Genomic DNA, 15728 nt, shown 5'->3' with positions numbered 1-15728 from the left:
TACAATACAATGCAATACAAATTAGACTGCTGCAGCACAACTTTTTTTTTATTTGATAAAAACAGAAAGTCAGGATCAGATTCAAAGCATTTAATCAAACTTTATCTGTGCTAAACTTAGAGAGCAAAAACTGTCTCACCCATACTTGACACTTATAATAAGACATGATTAAATCTGTGAAATGATGCATAACATAGAATTTGTGCAGTTTTTTAATCCTTGTGTCTTTGGCTTGAATGGGCAAGGCTGTGCGTTACCACAACAGGCCACTAGGGGGTGGGGACGCTTAATTTTTAAGGAGCTGTGCTGATCACACCTTGACGTTCACGATTGTTTTTGTGATCGTTTTTCCTATTCTAGTCCCATTCCTGAATTTATTGTTGACCAAGAGGAGATGGTCAAGAATGTTGCCAGGTTTGACTTTGTGGCATTTTCCAGAATTTTCCAGAGTGACTATAAAACTGGTTCAACAATTAACTGAATCAGTTATCAGAATATTTACACTTGTCTAAAGGTAGGGGAAGCAAATGTGTCCTAGGAGTTACTGCTACACTTTCTGGGCCTTGTGAAAAATTTGTTGCTTTGAAATTACATTGAATTTGTGTTTCCTGATTAAAATTTGAGAACTTTCTGATGGTCACCCCTTGCAGAGTCATAAGCGATGATTCATAGCATGGAGGTGTCACAGGAGAAAGCACATTGAATCACTGTGCAATGGTCAGGTCAGTCACCTTTTCCCTGCACAAAGTAAACAGGTTAATGCACTCCACTCACTGTTCACAAGCATTTCTCTGGCTTGAGAAAAACTGGGCAGGTGCCATATTTTGCAAGGTGATGTAAGTATTTGTACAGTGGGTATTAGAATTTTGCTTCTGTGCAATGAGAATGCAGTTGAAATTTAATCAAGGTAAGCTTATAGACTTTTAGCATTAATTAAAGTTGTTTGACAAATAAAAAATAAGTAGACTTCATAATGAAAGAGAAATTCAAAACATCGGGGTCTAGCATGGCCCCCGGGCCAAGAGTTGGATACCACTCATTATTATTATTATTATTTTGATATTTAAATAATACTTTTATCTGAAAGTATAGCCTCGTCTTGCTCACTAAAACTTCAGGAGTGCCTTTTTTGGGGGGGTCTGCTTGATCGTAGTAGAAACTGAAACTATAAACCAGATTATTCACGCTTTGCGGATGTTTTTGGGCCTCGGTCATATGACAAGGGCAGGAGACGCATCACTACCTTATCCTTCCGCTTATCTGCTGTTGCTCAAAATAAAGTAGTTCCACTACATTTGAGATCGTACGGCTTAAATCCTTAGAAAATATTTACTCCGATTACAAGTGTTTACTTTATATAACACTCCATGTTCGGAGATAACATGGTATGAAATCGCTTGACTCGTGCACTCGTTACGTCATATTGTTATTGTATCCCTCCGCGACAGTCGCACTAGGAAAACAGATGTAGCAAGCTAATGCTAGTTAGCCTCGTTTGTGTGTCAGCGATTTACGGCGCCCTGTGTATAAATCAGATCGTACGTTCCTGGCTGACAGATTCGGCTTCTGTCATCTCGTTTTCACCATGAAGTTCCTCTACAAAGAAGAGCATCCTTTTGAGAAGAGACGGTCCGAAGGCGAGAAAATAAGGAAGAAGTATCCGGATAGGGTCCCTGTAAGTAGCTAATATTAGCTCGTTAGCGCCCTTGGGCTAGCTAACCAACTACCTGACAGTGACACCTATTTAACAAATTTAAACCCTAATTCCATTAAGTATTGTTTGCGTTTAAAATTATATTGTCTTTAGGTTTACTATACGATACACGTTTTTCTGCTGGCTAACGCAAATGGAGGAAGAAGAGGGAGTCGCAGTGAACAGGCCAGCTGTGTGGTCATCGAATCTGTTTCTTCTAAAATGACATTTTGAAATAATTTCATGTTTACCGTTTCCTTCACACATACAGGTGGCATAACAGGGAAAGTCAGAGTAGCGTTAAAGGCATAAAAATCGCGTATAAACATTATACAACTGTAGGGTGCGCACCTTTTAGTCAACAAACAGGCTTGTTTACTTCGAGTTACTTTGGTATTCCAGAATAACTAATCCTACATCAGAACTGTCAGCAAATCAAGTTATTATGGAAGACTTTTGTAAACTGAAAAAATGGAAAACTGCAATAGATTTTTCTACCCTCGTTATTAAATCTGGTTTCTCAAAATATGCCATGTCAAAAAAAAATCTAGATATTTACAGTCTTCATATGTCGATTTTGCTAAATGCTAATGCTACATCTCAACTGTTTTTACCAACCAGTAGAAAAGGGCAGATGTGATCTGATTCTCTTTTTAATCGGATAAACCTGGACTTGGATAAGTGTGCAAGTTTTGCTTTCAGTTTCTGACATTACCAGCATCTGATGGTGTTAATATAATTCAGATTTCTGTTATTTGGCAGAGGTGTATATACTTTGCATCTCCATTTGAGTTCCAATGATTAGTTGAGTATGACTTGATTGATAAATCAATCATTTTGAGTCCAAATTCTCTTGATTTCAGCTTCTTAAATGTGAATATTTCCTGGTTTTGTTACTTATCTCTGACAGGAAAACTGAGTAACTTTAGGTTGTGGACAAAGCAAGACATTTGAGGATGTCATCCAGAGCTTTGGGAAGCACACATGAACATTTCTCAGTATTTGCTGACATTTTATGGACAAAATAAACCATTGACTCCAAAATGTAATCACCATATTAAAAAAAAATACATCAGTTGGTTAATCCATAAAATGAATAAATTACAAAAGTAATCATTAGCCAACATTTTACATCTCATTACTTATCTTGTTTTCAGGATGTGCTCTCCTGTACTTAAGATTTATGTCATTATTATAACCGTCTCATAGCTTAATGATAGAACAATGCTCAAGTAGAAGGTGTACATTCAGAGATCTTATACTGTATCGGGGCGGGGTGTCTGTAGGTCTTTAAACTGTTAATGCAAGAATCCCGTGATCAAGATGTTTACACATTCTTGTCATAAAACCAGTCCTCTGGAAGAGATTTTGAAGCATAACTGGACCAAAACAAAAACTTTTCTCGGCCCAGTAACTGGGGAAAAAATAAGTTGATCAAAAGCATACTTGTTTATTTTTAAATTAAGTAAATACTCTCTTTCCATATGTCAGACATGGGTCTATAACTTTTTTCTTTACTAAGGGTTTCTTTACAATAATAATTATACATTTGTGCATCTGTATTGTATGCATAAAGCCTATTTTTACACTGAAGACAATGAGCAAAATATGCCCATCTAATCCTCTGCTAAATCTGAGCTTTTAATTCTTTTAACTTATTTACAGCATGTTTGATCAGCATAATGTCTGATCTGCTGATGTAGTCAGTGACTTGGAAATTATCATGTATCAGTCCCCTTGCTTGTCTTCAGAAAACTGGCTGGAAAAGTGATTATTTTACAACACCATTAAAGGGTGCCAATAAGGATCTCACACACACACTTTGTTTGCACTTTTTTTATTTAATTGTATGAAAGAATTATTTGTTGTTCATATGCTACTTGTGATACGCTCCAGCCCCAACCCTTAACTGGAATAAGTGGGTTCCAAACATAAATGGATGTCAAAAAGCATTGGACATCTTGTTCTGTGCTTAACAGGGGCTGATAATTGGGACTATGACTGTACTTTTTAGTCAGCGCTACAGAATTTATATTAATTTCTACTTGACATTTTACACAGCTGTTTGTCCTTTTTAGGTAATTGTGGAGAAAGCCCCCAAAGCCAGAATAGGAGATCTGGACAAGAAGAAATATCTTGTCCCCTCTGATTTGACAGGTAATTTGAATGAACACTTTGAAATTGAATTGTATTTTTGCACTAGACCGGTAACATCTGACAGTGAGTCATTTCTTGTGTTTGTCAGTGGGCCAGTTTTACTTCCTCATCCGAAAACGAATCCACTTGCGAGCTGAAGATGCTCTCTTCTTCTTTGTAAACAATGTCATTCCACCCACTTCAGCCACCATGGGACAGTTATACCAGGCAAGTCTTGTGGTATTTGTCAGTGACCCCTGTCAGGGGATTTTTATTTATTTATTTATTTTTAAGTTTCTTTTTAAAAATGTAATTAACTTCCTGTTTTGACATTGCCATCCTTGTGATCCTCAGGAGCATCATGAAGAGGACTTTTTCCTCTACATTGCCTACAGCGACGAGAGCGTGTACGGGAACAGCCAAAGGGAAATCTGATCCCACAATACCCCCCATCCCCCTTCCCGAGCCACTCTCCACTTTTCTGAGACAACATACGTTCATTTAAATATTAAATCCAGTGCAGCAGTCTAGAGTTCTCAGAATAAAAGAAGTCAAATGCACTTTCACCCCTCATATACCCCCTGCCACCCATACATCTTTATTAGTCAACAGTCTGAATTGTATTAGACGCTACTCAACCAGTTGTTTGTAGGGTCGTAAACCATCACGTCTGGCTGACGCACCTGAGAATGAATCATGGAATGACTTTAGAATGAGGCTGTAACTTTTGTTACTGCAGAGAAAAGGGAAGCGAGGCATCATATGCGAGTATATGTTCAAATCCGCTCTGACTGACAGTTCAGTTTGTCTTAAAAAGGATGAGATATAACTGTTTTGAAGCAGTTATTTTCCCAGGAACATCTGACATGGCCAGTTAAAGATTGAGCTTTTTTTTTCCTCTCCCTCATTAAATTTCACTGTTTGGGAATTACAATTTAGGTTTGTAGCCTCACCTCTGAACCATTTTTGAGTATAATAGAATTCAGACTAATCAATCATCCTCTGCTTTCTGTGGTTATAGGACTATTATGTTGGATTGCTACTATGATTGTTATTGTTAATTTTAGATGGCCGAATTTGTAAAGGTATTGTAAAGCTGAGTGCATCTTCTCTTTGTTTTTGTTTTTTTCTTTTTTTAAAGGAAGATTTGAACTCTGTATACAGCTGCATTACTCGCTCTTTCCACTCATGACCGTACATAATAAACTGTAATGACAAGCTGTACTTGGCTTTATTGAAAGTGTTTCTACATGAGGATTTGTTAATGGACTTCAAGTTCATTGGTTGGGTTACCAGCTGGTAGGCCACTAACCCTATGTCGTGGCACAGCCTCCGTCGTAGTTGGCGGCGGCGTCTATTTATTGCGATATCTCAAAAACTGAATACTTTTTTCTAATTTGACAAAAGCCTATGGGACATTCCTGTCTAAAAATCATATTTGTAGATTAATTCATTTGGAAATAGGGGCCATTTTTATGCTGAAAATGGCCATTCTGCCTTTGGTTTTAATTGACCCAGTAACCCACAGGGCACTTGGTACACTAGTTTTTACATATTTTCATGGTGAAGTTTTGATATGAACTATGAAACTCGTCACAGAAGGCAGGGAACACCTAGGTAGCCTACTACTCAATGTCATGTGTCCGTGTGCTTGACGTGCAAGTGACAGACTTCATGTGTCTAGGTGAAACTTGATAGAGCAGTTGGCCTTTTCCACCAACAGGGAACAGGTTGTTGAACTGGTGCTGTTTGAGGTAAATATCTGTGCCATCTATCAAACTATTCCACCAGTTTGGGGGCAGAACCAAGGACATTTCTGGTTAAGAGTCACTTTATTTTTGGTCAAAGGGCTTTCAAAATCTGGTGCACAAACCACAGCAAAGCACTTTCTCATTGGTGGAAAAGGCCAAAGTCACTTTCCTGACTACTACTAATTTATGTTGTGAAATTAGATACCGATTATGGTCACTGGGGGTAGAATTTCTTAAACTTTCTGCACACCTTGGTCACCTCACAACTCAAGCAAGTTCAATGTTAAATGGTACATTCCAGCGTTACCGAATACACCTGTTTTGAGTTTCAGTGCCGCAGTGGCTGATGGGTAAGTTCAAAGGTAAACGCATATAAACACTGCGCATTCCCAGGATCATGGCGGAAAATTACGGACAAGTCTGCTTGTGGAAACGGGAATGATTACAGCAGTTTCTTTGTCCAAGCAGTTTATCAGTGACTGGGAGAGTGGAGGAGTTTTGAGCTTTAGTGTACAGTGCTCAGTTTTTTGTAACATATGTTGTCAATTGTTATTTATTACAGTGTGTAAACGCTCAACACACAAGTGGGGACAGCAAACTGCCAAGTGTTGCACAAACTAACACAGTGTCATCCAGAACTAGAACACGAGTAATTGGCACAGTGTTTTTTAATATGGCAAATCATTTCATCCTCCCACTAACCCTGTTACATGTGAATCCTGGCATTTGCAATTTTTCTCACCTTTGCAACATCAGTAGCAGTTTGTTGATCAATACCTGAGCTGGGAGGAGGGATGTGCAGTTTGGCACGGCGCATCAAATGTTCATGTCATCATTTGTGGATTAGACTTTTCTTAAACCTTTCAGGTTTTCTTTTTCATAGTCAACTCGAACCTCAAGGGATAAACAAGTCGCACCTGGCTATGGTTCAACCCAACCCTTTTCTTTAAATCAACCTTACATTTGTGGTCACCCCCCCCAAAAAAAACAAGATTGTAAAAAATTTAGACCTCTCTAGTCTGAAGGCGAAAGAAGCTTCTTATTTCCATGACACAATTTTACAAATGTTACAAACACTCTGTGTTTTGAAAATAAAACATCCTTGAATTTCTCTTGTCTGTTTCTTTTAGATATACGCATTAAAATGAGAAGAAAGCTACGTTTAACCTAGTATGTTGCATAAGTGAAAAGCTGATACATGGGGGGGGGGGGGGGGGACCGTGACATAATTATCAACATTAAACATAAATATATACAACAGTTGTTCTAAGACGAGCATGAGAAATTACATACTTTCACAACAAAAAACAGGTCTTGCACGGCAATGTAGCAGTCCGATAAGCTACTTACATAGCTACTTTGTTTACAAACACTGGAGGTCTATCTTCTTACTACCAGTGTGAGGCAACGAGTTTGTGTGCATTGATCTATGAACCGGAAGTGTTAGCGAGCTCTCCGCGCATGCGCACTGAGAAACGCGAGTGTTTATATAACGGCTAAAGTAGATCCTTGTCGTTTGATATTTTATTAATTTATAAACAACAGAAAAGGGACTTACGTTTTGATGGTCATTACTGGTGCTATGACGTCAACAGTTCAACACGAACTTTAAATGGGTTGCCGTGGACTTTACACCGAGCGCCCTCTGGTGGCCATTTCTGGCAGATGAAAAGAACTCGTCAATAAAGTCAATTTAATCTACAATGGTTCGTTTCAGGTCAGCTTGGTGTGTAAATTTCATCGTTTCAGGCAATGAACGCTGTCCTGTCAACTGACTGTTTGAAGCAAGTCACAGACAAAACAAAACCAACTGATTTCAGCCCGAACTTTTTTTTTTTTTTGTGGAAGTACTTCGCCGGAAGTGACGTGACCCCGCGGCAACCCATAGAAGTCCAAAATTGTTCTCTCAGTCAACTTGGAAAAAGTTAGGCAGTTTATAAATAATCCTGACGATGTAATCCATGCGCTGACTGTGTAATTACAAAAAAAACCCCCCAAAAAACATTAAAAAAAATTCTCTTTATCCTAACAGCTCTTCATGTCTCCAGACAATTTACGTGTGGTGGATTTTTGTGTGTGTGTGTGTTGGAAGAATTAGCACCGTCAATTAGCTCGTTCAAATTGTAGTCCATCAGCAATACAAACTCTGCCATGTTTAGCACCCCGCCCCCACAAGTGTGCATGGGCGGGGTTCACAGCGTGCAATGGAATAAAATATATGGAACCAAATGTGCACGCTAAATGCAGCGCAACACAAATGGGATGAATAATCCATGTCACGTGACATACAAAAAAAACAATCAAATGACAAGGATCCACTCAGCCATTATATAAATGGATATGATTCAAATATTTACAGATGGATCTAAAGATCCAGTCACACCAATGACAGGAGCAACGCTTTACATTCCCCAATTTCATAAGTCAGTCATAAAAAGACAGCCAGATCATTTAGCTGTCTTTTCTGTGAAACTACTACCAATTTTGCTTCTACTGTGGTGGGTAGAGGAGGTGAAGTTCAGTCACCATGTCATTCGTTCGGAATCAATGGCAGCATTCATCAGCATTTCAAATGGCAAATCTGTTTGTGGGCCAGACCTGATCAATGAAATTCTTCCAAACTTATTTAACCTACAACAACAGAATATTTCAGTATGTCTCATGTGGGTTCCATCTCATTCTGAAATTGAGGCCAACAAACCAGTAGATCAGCTGGCAAAAGTAGCTCTGAAATCAGAAATACAGATCAACATTCCACTCAGTAAATCTGAAGTCAAAACAATCATCAAGATGGAAATGAACAAAGCAGGAAATAAGGGCTGGTTATTAGATAAAATTCAGGGACATGTTGTATCAGCGAGACAGGGAAGAAGAAGCAGTCACACGACTAGGTCATATAGGCTTAAATCATACTCTCAACATCACTGGAAAACATGAAACCGGTCAGTGTTTGAGATGCAGCAGAAGGGGAGAATGTTGAGCACGTGTTACCGGAGGAATTCTGCTCCATAATACTCCACACCCAAACAGTTGGTGGCGGTAATGCACCGTGTCGGTTTGCAGACCGCCAATAATTTCAACAGAAGAAGAAGAAAAGCACCGGAAAAGCAATTTGTTGTCACCCGGACGGAAAATTTTTAGGTGTGTTTGTTTTTTACTCCCTTTCCTTAACAGGTTTCGATTGTCTAACAAGACCGTGTCAAATATAAACCCTGAGGTGTTTGGATTCTCATTAACCGACTGAAAAAGCAACAAAAGTAAGATATTTCGCATTTTATCATTCAAGTAACGAGAAAACGTAAGTGCATAATGCTAAACAGCTAGGCTATTGTTAATTCACGACAACTGACGTAGTACAGAATACGAATTCCTGGATTAGAGTTATTGGGTAGTTCTAAGCATCTTACACTGTGTAGCATCCACGGATAATGGTGCTAAATATTAACAGTTCACGGGCGCTGAAGTCAGATTTTAGCCTAGCCTGCTAGGCCTGTGTCACTTATGTTGCGTTTGCGGCACATGCACAGCATAGTTTTTGTTTGTTTGTTGTTCCTCCACACCAGCTGGCCCCTCCGCTTCCTGTCACCATGCCTGCCTTGCTGGAGAGACCCAAGCTGTCCAACGCGATGGCCAGAGCCCTCCACAAACACATCATGAGAGAGAGGGAGCGCAAGAGGCAAGGTGCGTTCACGGACCTTACTTTACAAAGCACTTTCTACTGTCGTGTTTTAATGTAGTTACTTTAACCCTTAAGGTGAATACATAAAATGTATTTTTGTGGTATAGACCAGTAAGCAGAAAACGGTATTTGATTCCCAGTATATATGTGTGTGTGTGTGTGTATATGTATATATATAATTATTATTATTTAAACTGTTAATCATTTTGCAAAGTAGTTGACAGGTCATTTTGTTGAGCAACATGTTGATTAGTCATCTAATCACCTTACTTTATTAAGCATGGTCACTGGTAATAAAATACAGTAATATCATTAAATGTCACAGCAGTTAAAATATTAGGCACATGAATGAACTATATGTAAGATCACACAGAAATGTCACATAGGCAAGGACAATAAATTAGCACCTAACTAGTGAATGACAGAAAAATATGTGCATAGCACCTGTTGTGCAGTCTAAAGAAGGCTGTAGCAAATTTAGACTTGAGAAGATAGAATAATAATAGATTAATTAAACAACTAAGCAGTGAGAACGTTGATTTTAAAAAAAGAGACCCAAGAATAGCAGTCAGTTGGGTCAAAATTTGTAAAAACATTTATGGACATTTCCAATAAGGAAATGATAAGGAACTGGTGGACTGATTTTTCAAGACACAGATTATTCCAGACTGGATCAATTCTCTGGAAACATGATTTTTCAGATTAAGGGGATTGGAAGAGAATCTGGTGCCATCACTCTCTGGGTCTGTGCAATTACATGAGCTATAATTTTCTTTTGCCACATTCCAGTCCCCTTTTATGCACATTAATTTTCTGCTTATATGACAGTGGAAGTAACTTGAGTTCTTCTGACCCTGTCTTAAACAGTGCTTTTCTGCTCAAAGCACTTTAATGCCTCACATTCACCCTGATGTGAGGGTGCTGTCATACAAGGTGCTCACTACACACTGGGAGCAATAGGGGATTAAAGACCTTGCTTCGCTGTTAGTGATTTTGATTTGAACCATTTTGATTTGAACCAAGGATCTTCTCGTCTCAAGCCCAATGCCTTAACCACTAGACCATCACCTCCCCTTATAATTTAGTTGGAGTTGAGATAATTGAGTCCTGGACTCTTTCAACTCTATGTGAATTGTAGCTACTATATTCCAGATCACTCAAATTAACATCACATTTTGTGAAGTAGCCTTACAATTGTCACGGCTGGTGCTAGCTATTGAAACCCCTGTTTACTCCCGATCAGGGCAGAGTACAAGGTTAGTTACCCTTGGTGGGGTATGATAGTTAACAACACAAACAAATCATTCCGCCATCTTCTGTTATATACGAACAATCATTACAGATGTTACGGTTAATATTAATGAAAGATTTATTTTCCTTAAACAAAAATATTCTTAAAAACATTTTCTGCAACTCAAGTGTTGTTGTATTTCAGAGGAGGAGGAAGTGGACAAGATGATGGAGCAGAAGATGAAAGAAGAGGAGGAGAGGAAGAGGACAAAAGAAATAGAAGAGAGGATGTCTTTGGAAGAAACCAAAGAACAGGTTAGAAAATGGAACAAAACACTGCTCCGTCGTTCAGCTGCTAGTTTATGGCAGCTGCTTATTGGAATGCAGACAATAGTGTTGTAATACTTTTTTTTTTTGCTTGGGGGGTTATCTTTCTCATGTTGGGACAAATACATGCAGTTTTTGTACCGCAATTTGTTATAAATACACTGTCACAAAGTTGTACTGCTTTTATGAAGCATTATTTAGGAATGTGCCTTTTTCGTTGATGTTGAACACGTGTTTCATCATGTTCACGTTTAGGTAATGAAGATGGGGGAGAAACTCCAGGGCCTCCAGGAAGAGAAACACCAGCTCTTCTTACAGCTGAAGAAAGTGCTTCATGAAGAGGAGAAACGACGCAGAAAGGAGCAAAGGTGGTCTGGTTTCCTTCATGTTTCACTCCATTTATCAGTACTTGCGTTCGTTTTTTTTTTTGTTTTTTTTATGAAAGTGTTGTTGGTATTTCCTCTTTAGTGACATCACCAGTTTGACCTCAGCCAGCTACCAGCCCAGTCTGCCCATGCATGCCGGACAGCACCTCCTCAGCATTCAAGGTGAGGATGGTTTGTCTTCCAACGGCTGAGGCGACGTTAGCGTTTTCATGTTGCCACCATTTTAACGTTATTTTGAAGTCAGCTGATTTGCTTTTTTTTTCTTTTCTTTTTTTTTTTTTTTTTTTTTTACATCTTGCAGGCAGTCCGGTCAGCCACAGTCGACCCGGCGCACTGCTTGGCGAACGTAGCAAACAGCTGTTCCCCACCACTGTGCTTCCAGTGAATTCAGGAAGATTTCACTCGAGATACCAAATCTCACCATCTCTCTCCACAGAGACCGAGGGGGATTTACGGGTGTGTGGGTCATTTCATGCAAACTCAACAGCTGGCCGCCACGGTCCATATCACAAAGAAAAGAAAAATGCAAATATATACACATTGAAGTTGAGAATGAAATATGAAGATTTTGCCATTTACAGATCAACTGGGTCAACACAACTAGCATTTTATGAGCTGACACAAAAAAGTATTATCCCCCCAAAAAATCCTTGAAGTCATAATTTTGCAACCAATGGAATCTGGAATACATGTACACCCCACCCCTAATTTTGATCCTCAAGGGTGTGGGGTTTTTTTCAGTTATGCTAAATTTTTTCCCCTCTATGTAACCGCAGGTACAAGGAAATCAATTACACTCCAAAGCCATTTTCAGTGTGACCCACATCCATATGTGGAAGTGTTTCCAAAGAGTGGCCAGCCTGGCTGTCTGTAATCTAATTTTAATGCAATTTCAGCCATTGGTTTCAAAGCTGAACAGTGCTGGAACACAAATATTACATTTTTGTTGTTCAACGTTGACTGTTGGCCCAGTTAAGCTCCACAGTTGAGAATTGTCTAATGATTAAAATACGAGTACTTTTACTGCTTTTCCTTTAGGGACGTCACTATCAGGCGCCTGGGTTTAGCTCAGGATCATCTGAGCACGGACAGTTTAGTGGAGGTCAGGGGGTACACGAGCCCTATGGGGTAGCCCAGAGCCAGCATCCCTCCAGCTACGCCCCTGGACCTTCTGTACCAGTCAGCTTTGCAAGCAGCTCTCAGATCAGAGGTGTGCAGTGTTACTACTTTAATACACTGGAAATGTCATTGTTGCTCTGTGAGAAACAGGATGTGTTGCTTGAAATGAATGAAGTTCCATTTTCTCCCTCAGGTGCGTCTGCATTTCAGGCCATGCAGTACCTCCCCCACCAGCAGCCTGGATACCCCGTCCACAGTCACTTCACCTCCCAGCCTGGTCGGTTTTCTCCTCCTGCTGTTACTGGACTTTTATTCACAGCCGGAAACCCTGCTTTTATGAGCATTCTTTGTGTTTCTCTTGCAGGATACATCCCTGGTGCCGGAATCCCTCTGCAGAAGCAGCTGGAACACGCCAACCAACAGTCAGGCTTTACTGATGCAGTAAGACCTTTAGAATTTGTGAATTTCAAAATGTACGAGGGCTGTCAATAAAGTAACGGTCCTTTTTATTTTTTTCAAAAACTATATGGATTTCATTCATATGTTTTTACGTCAGACATGCTTGAACCCTCGTGCACATGGGTGAGTTTTTCCACGCCTGTCAGTGACGTCATTCGCCTGTGAGCACTCCTTGTGGGAGGAGTCGTCCAGCCCCTCGTCGGAATTCCTTTGTCTGAGAAGTTGCTGAGACTGGCGCATTGTTTGATCAAAATTTTTTCTAAACCTGTGAGACACATCGAAGTGGACACGGTTCGAAAAATTAAGCTGGTTTTCAGTGAAAATTTTAACGGCTGATGAGAGATTTTGAGGTGATTCTGTCGCTTTAAGGACTTCCCACGGTGCGAGACGTCGCTCAGCGCTCTCAGGCGCCGTCGTCAGCCTGTTCAAGCTGAAAACCTCCACATTTCAGGTTCTATTGATCCAGGACGTCGTGAGAGAACAGAAGTTTCAGAAGAAGTCGGTTTCAGCATTTTATCCGGATATTCCACTGTTAAAGGAGATTTTTTTTAATGAAAGACGTGCGGACGGCTCCGCGCGTCGGCTCACGCGACGCTCCGCCACAGGAAAAACACCTCCGTTGAAAGCCTTAAGGACAAGTTGGAACATGTCTTGCTGTTAAACAATTTCTCATATACTCCACTGAAAGCCATCAAAAGCCGCCTGGATTTTACAAATGGTTATCAACACGGAGGTGTTTTTCCTGTGCCGCCGCACCACGTCGGCAAAAAAGTTGAGTGTTTGGCTTCTCCAATTGATTCAAGTCCTATATGAACCCAAACAAGGGTGTAACAAACAGCGAAAGTATTTATAAAAAAAAAAAAAAAAAGACTGATGAGGCAATATCCCCCTCCTTTTCCCCAGGTCCAGTGCGTCCCGTTTGCCCCTGAAACACAATTATAAAGGAAAAAGATTTAAAACAGCCTCTCCAGAGGAAACGCCGCACATCAACCTCAATTTGTGTTCTTTCTTCAGAGCGCTTTATTTTACAGCGGGCAGCTCAAAGAGCAGGAAACTGAACTGGCACTAACAAAAAGAATATACAGGTTGCTCAATCGCTGCACTCGAGCTGTAAAATAAAGTGCAGCCTACAATTCATCTGCACAGAGGGCCACAACAACCTGTACGTATTTATAATGTAGCACCAAGTACAAACATACACGTGGGCACAGCATTAACATGAATACACATGTGAGGGGGAGGCAAGTCCACTTTGCACAATTTTTAAAGTGGAATCAACCACTCATCAATGCCTGATGCGAATTTTTTTCAGGAGTTGATACTGGTATGGATTTTTTTAATAAAGTTACAATATCAATATATCTGCTGATAAATGCCTAAAAAATGCCAATGGTTCTGAACTTTTTGCTATCAAACCCTTATGACAAAATTTAGACGTGCCGACGCGCGGACCCGTCCGCACGTCTTTCATTAAAAAAATCTCCTTTAACAGTGGAATATCCGGATAAAATGCTGAAACCGACTTCTTCTGAAACTTCTCTGTTCTCTCACGACGTCCTGGATCAATAGAACCTGAAATGTGGAGGTTTTCAGCTTGAACAGGCTGACAACGGCGGCTGAGAGCGCTGAGCGACGTCTCGCACCGTGGGAAGTCCTTAAAGCGACAGAATTACCTCAAAATCTCTCATCAGCCGTTAAAATTTTCACTGAAAACCAGCTTAATTTTTCGAACCGTGTCCACTTCGATGTGTCTCACAGGTTTAGAAAAAATTTTGATCAAACAAAGTGCCAGTCTCTCAGCAACTTCTCAAAGGAATTCCAACGAGGGGCTGGACGACTCCTCCCACAAGGAGTGCTCACAGGCGAGTGACGTCACCGACAGGCGTGGAAAAACTCACGCATGCGCACGAGGGTTCAAGCATGTCTGACGTAAAAACACATGAATGAAATCCATATAGTTTTTGAAAAAAATAAAAAGGACCGTTGCTTTATTGACAGACCTCGTAGTCACTCTGAACGCAGAAGTTTCACACATCAGATTAGATTTGTCATTCAGCTTCCGACAATAATAATTTATATATCTCAGGGCGCTTTGAGGCCCATGCATCCACAGGCACTCCATGCTTCTGCTCCAGGCATGCTCCCAACACAGTCCATGGCGGTCCAGATTCCCACTGCAAAGGTGAAGCCCTCAAAGTTCTGTTGCACAAGGTTTTTTTTTTTTTCCTTGCCCTCATGCTGTCATCACAATTTTCTGTTCTTGTACTTCTTCACTGGGTTCAAAAAAAGTAAAGTTTGTTTTTCACCGTTTCCAGGCTCCATTCCAGAGCTCTTCCCAGGGCGCGCCTTCCCGCCACAGCTTTCTCCCACACACCCAGAGCGGGCAGCGGTTCTATCACCACGGCAAATAAAAACCCTAACAAGCTCCACACAGCTGTCATTATCCCAGAGGAGCTGAGGTTGACTGAAGAGGAAAATGGGATAATTCCACAATTTTAAAGTTGTGTTAACAGGTGCCCGCCCCCACGGTTTTCTGTAACTACATTGCACAATTATGCACAAAAATTTTGAATAAAAAAAATTGCATGAACAAAAATTGTCACCATAGAGGATGTTCACCTGAAATACTAAAAAACTGAATCAATCTAACAATGCAAATGGGCTTGCATTTCAAGGAAAGTGCTTATAGACTGTTAATGAGCTGGCGCCTAATTGAAATGAATTGTGGACAGGAGTTGTCAGGATTATACAGTATGCCTCAATATTTTCATCTTTTCCAAAGCCAGAATGTTTGATTTGCTATGGTGGCGCACGTACTGTATTTAATTCAGTCATAAGCAGATGTAACAGACAGCAACCCTGTCAAACTCCTGGGTGGTTTTGTTCTTTGTGCAAATGATGTTTGTGTGCCAGTTGGAAGCTTTGTTAAATAATAATGGAATAAAACA

General features: G+C 40.2%; 2 protein-coding genes across 4 annotated transcripts; both read left to right on the top strand.

Annotated features, from left to right (window-relative positions):
* Positions 1-1448: 1448 nt before the first annotated feature.
* gabarapa (GABA(A) receptor-associated protein a) lies at positions 1449-5051 on the top strand. Its single transcript, XM_034164478.1, has 4 exons — positions 1449-1675; positions 3772-3850; positions 3939-4057; positions 4184-5051. The coding sequence occupies exons 1-4, from the start codon at positions 1586-1588 to the stop codon at positions 4262-4264; spliced, it is 369 nt and encodes a 122-aa protein (XP_034020369.1). The 5' UTR covers positions 1449-1585; the 3' UTR covers positions 4265-5051.
* A 3526-nt stretch (positions 5052-8577) lies between these two features.
* Positions 8578-15251, top strand: gps2 (G protein pathway suppressor 2). Of its 3 annotated transcripts, none has more exons than XM_034164190.1 (11): positions 8578-8721; positions 9144-9261; positions 10695-10804; positions 11072-11187; positions 11264-11364; positions 11504-11658; positions 12241-12412; positions 12515-12598; positions 12686-12762; positions 14867-14962; positions 15096-15251. In XM_034164190.1, exons 2-11 carry the CDS (start codon positions 9168-9170, stop codon positions 15189-15191), a joined length of 1101 nt encoding a protein of 366 aa, XP_034020081.1. In that variant the 5' UTR covers positions 8578-8721; positions 9144-9167; the 3' UTR covers positions 15192-15251. The 3 variants fall into 3 exon arrangements, with proteins under 3 accessions (XP_034020081.1, XP_034020082.1, XP_034020080.1); XM_034164191.1 differs by having other exon boundaries at positions 8674-8837; positions 11072-11184; positions 11285-11364; XM_034164189.1 differs by having other exon boundaries at positions 8674-8837.
* Positions 15252-15728: the final 477 nt, after the last annotated feature.

This window comes from Thalassophryne amazonica, chromosome 23, assembly GCF_902500255.1.
Source record: "Thalassophryne amazonica chromosome 23, fThaAma1.1, whole genome shotgun sequence".
Taxonomy (NCBI): domain Eukaryota; kingdom Metazoa; phylum Chordata; class Actinopteri; order Batrachoidiformes; family Batrachoididae; genus Thalassophryne; species Thalassophryne amazonica.
This window is presented reverse-complemented; position numbering and strand designations above follow the sequence as displayed.

Excerpts from the sequence above, each read along its gene's own strand:
- gps2 (XM_034164190.1), top strand. The coding sequence starts at position 9,168 with ATGCCTGCCTTGCTGGAGAGACCCAAGCTGTCCAACGCGATGGCCAGA. Across the intron at positions 11,188-11,263 it reads CGCAGAAAGGAGCAAAGGTG|TTGTTGGTATTTCCTCTTTA; the intron begins GTCTGGTTTCCT and ends TTTATGAAAGTG. Across the intron at positions 12,599-12,685 it reads TCACTTCACCTCCCAGCCTG|GATACATCCCTGGTGCCGGA; the intron begins GTCGGTTTTCTC and ends TTTCTCTTGCAG.
- gabarapa (XM_034164478.1), top strand. The coding sequence starts at position 1,586 with ATGAAGTTCCTCTACAAAGAAGAGCATCCTTTTGAGAAGAGACGGTCC. Across the intron at positions 1,676-3,771 it reads AGTATCCGGATAGGGTCCCT|GTAATTGTGGAGAAAGCCCC; the intron begins GTAAGTAGCTAA and ends TGTCCTTTTTAG. Across the intron at positions 4,058-4,183 it reads CCATGGGACAGTTATACCAG|GAGCATCATGAAGAGGACTT; the intron begins GCAAGTCTTGTG and ends TGTGATCCTCAG.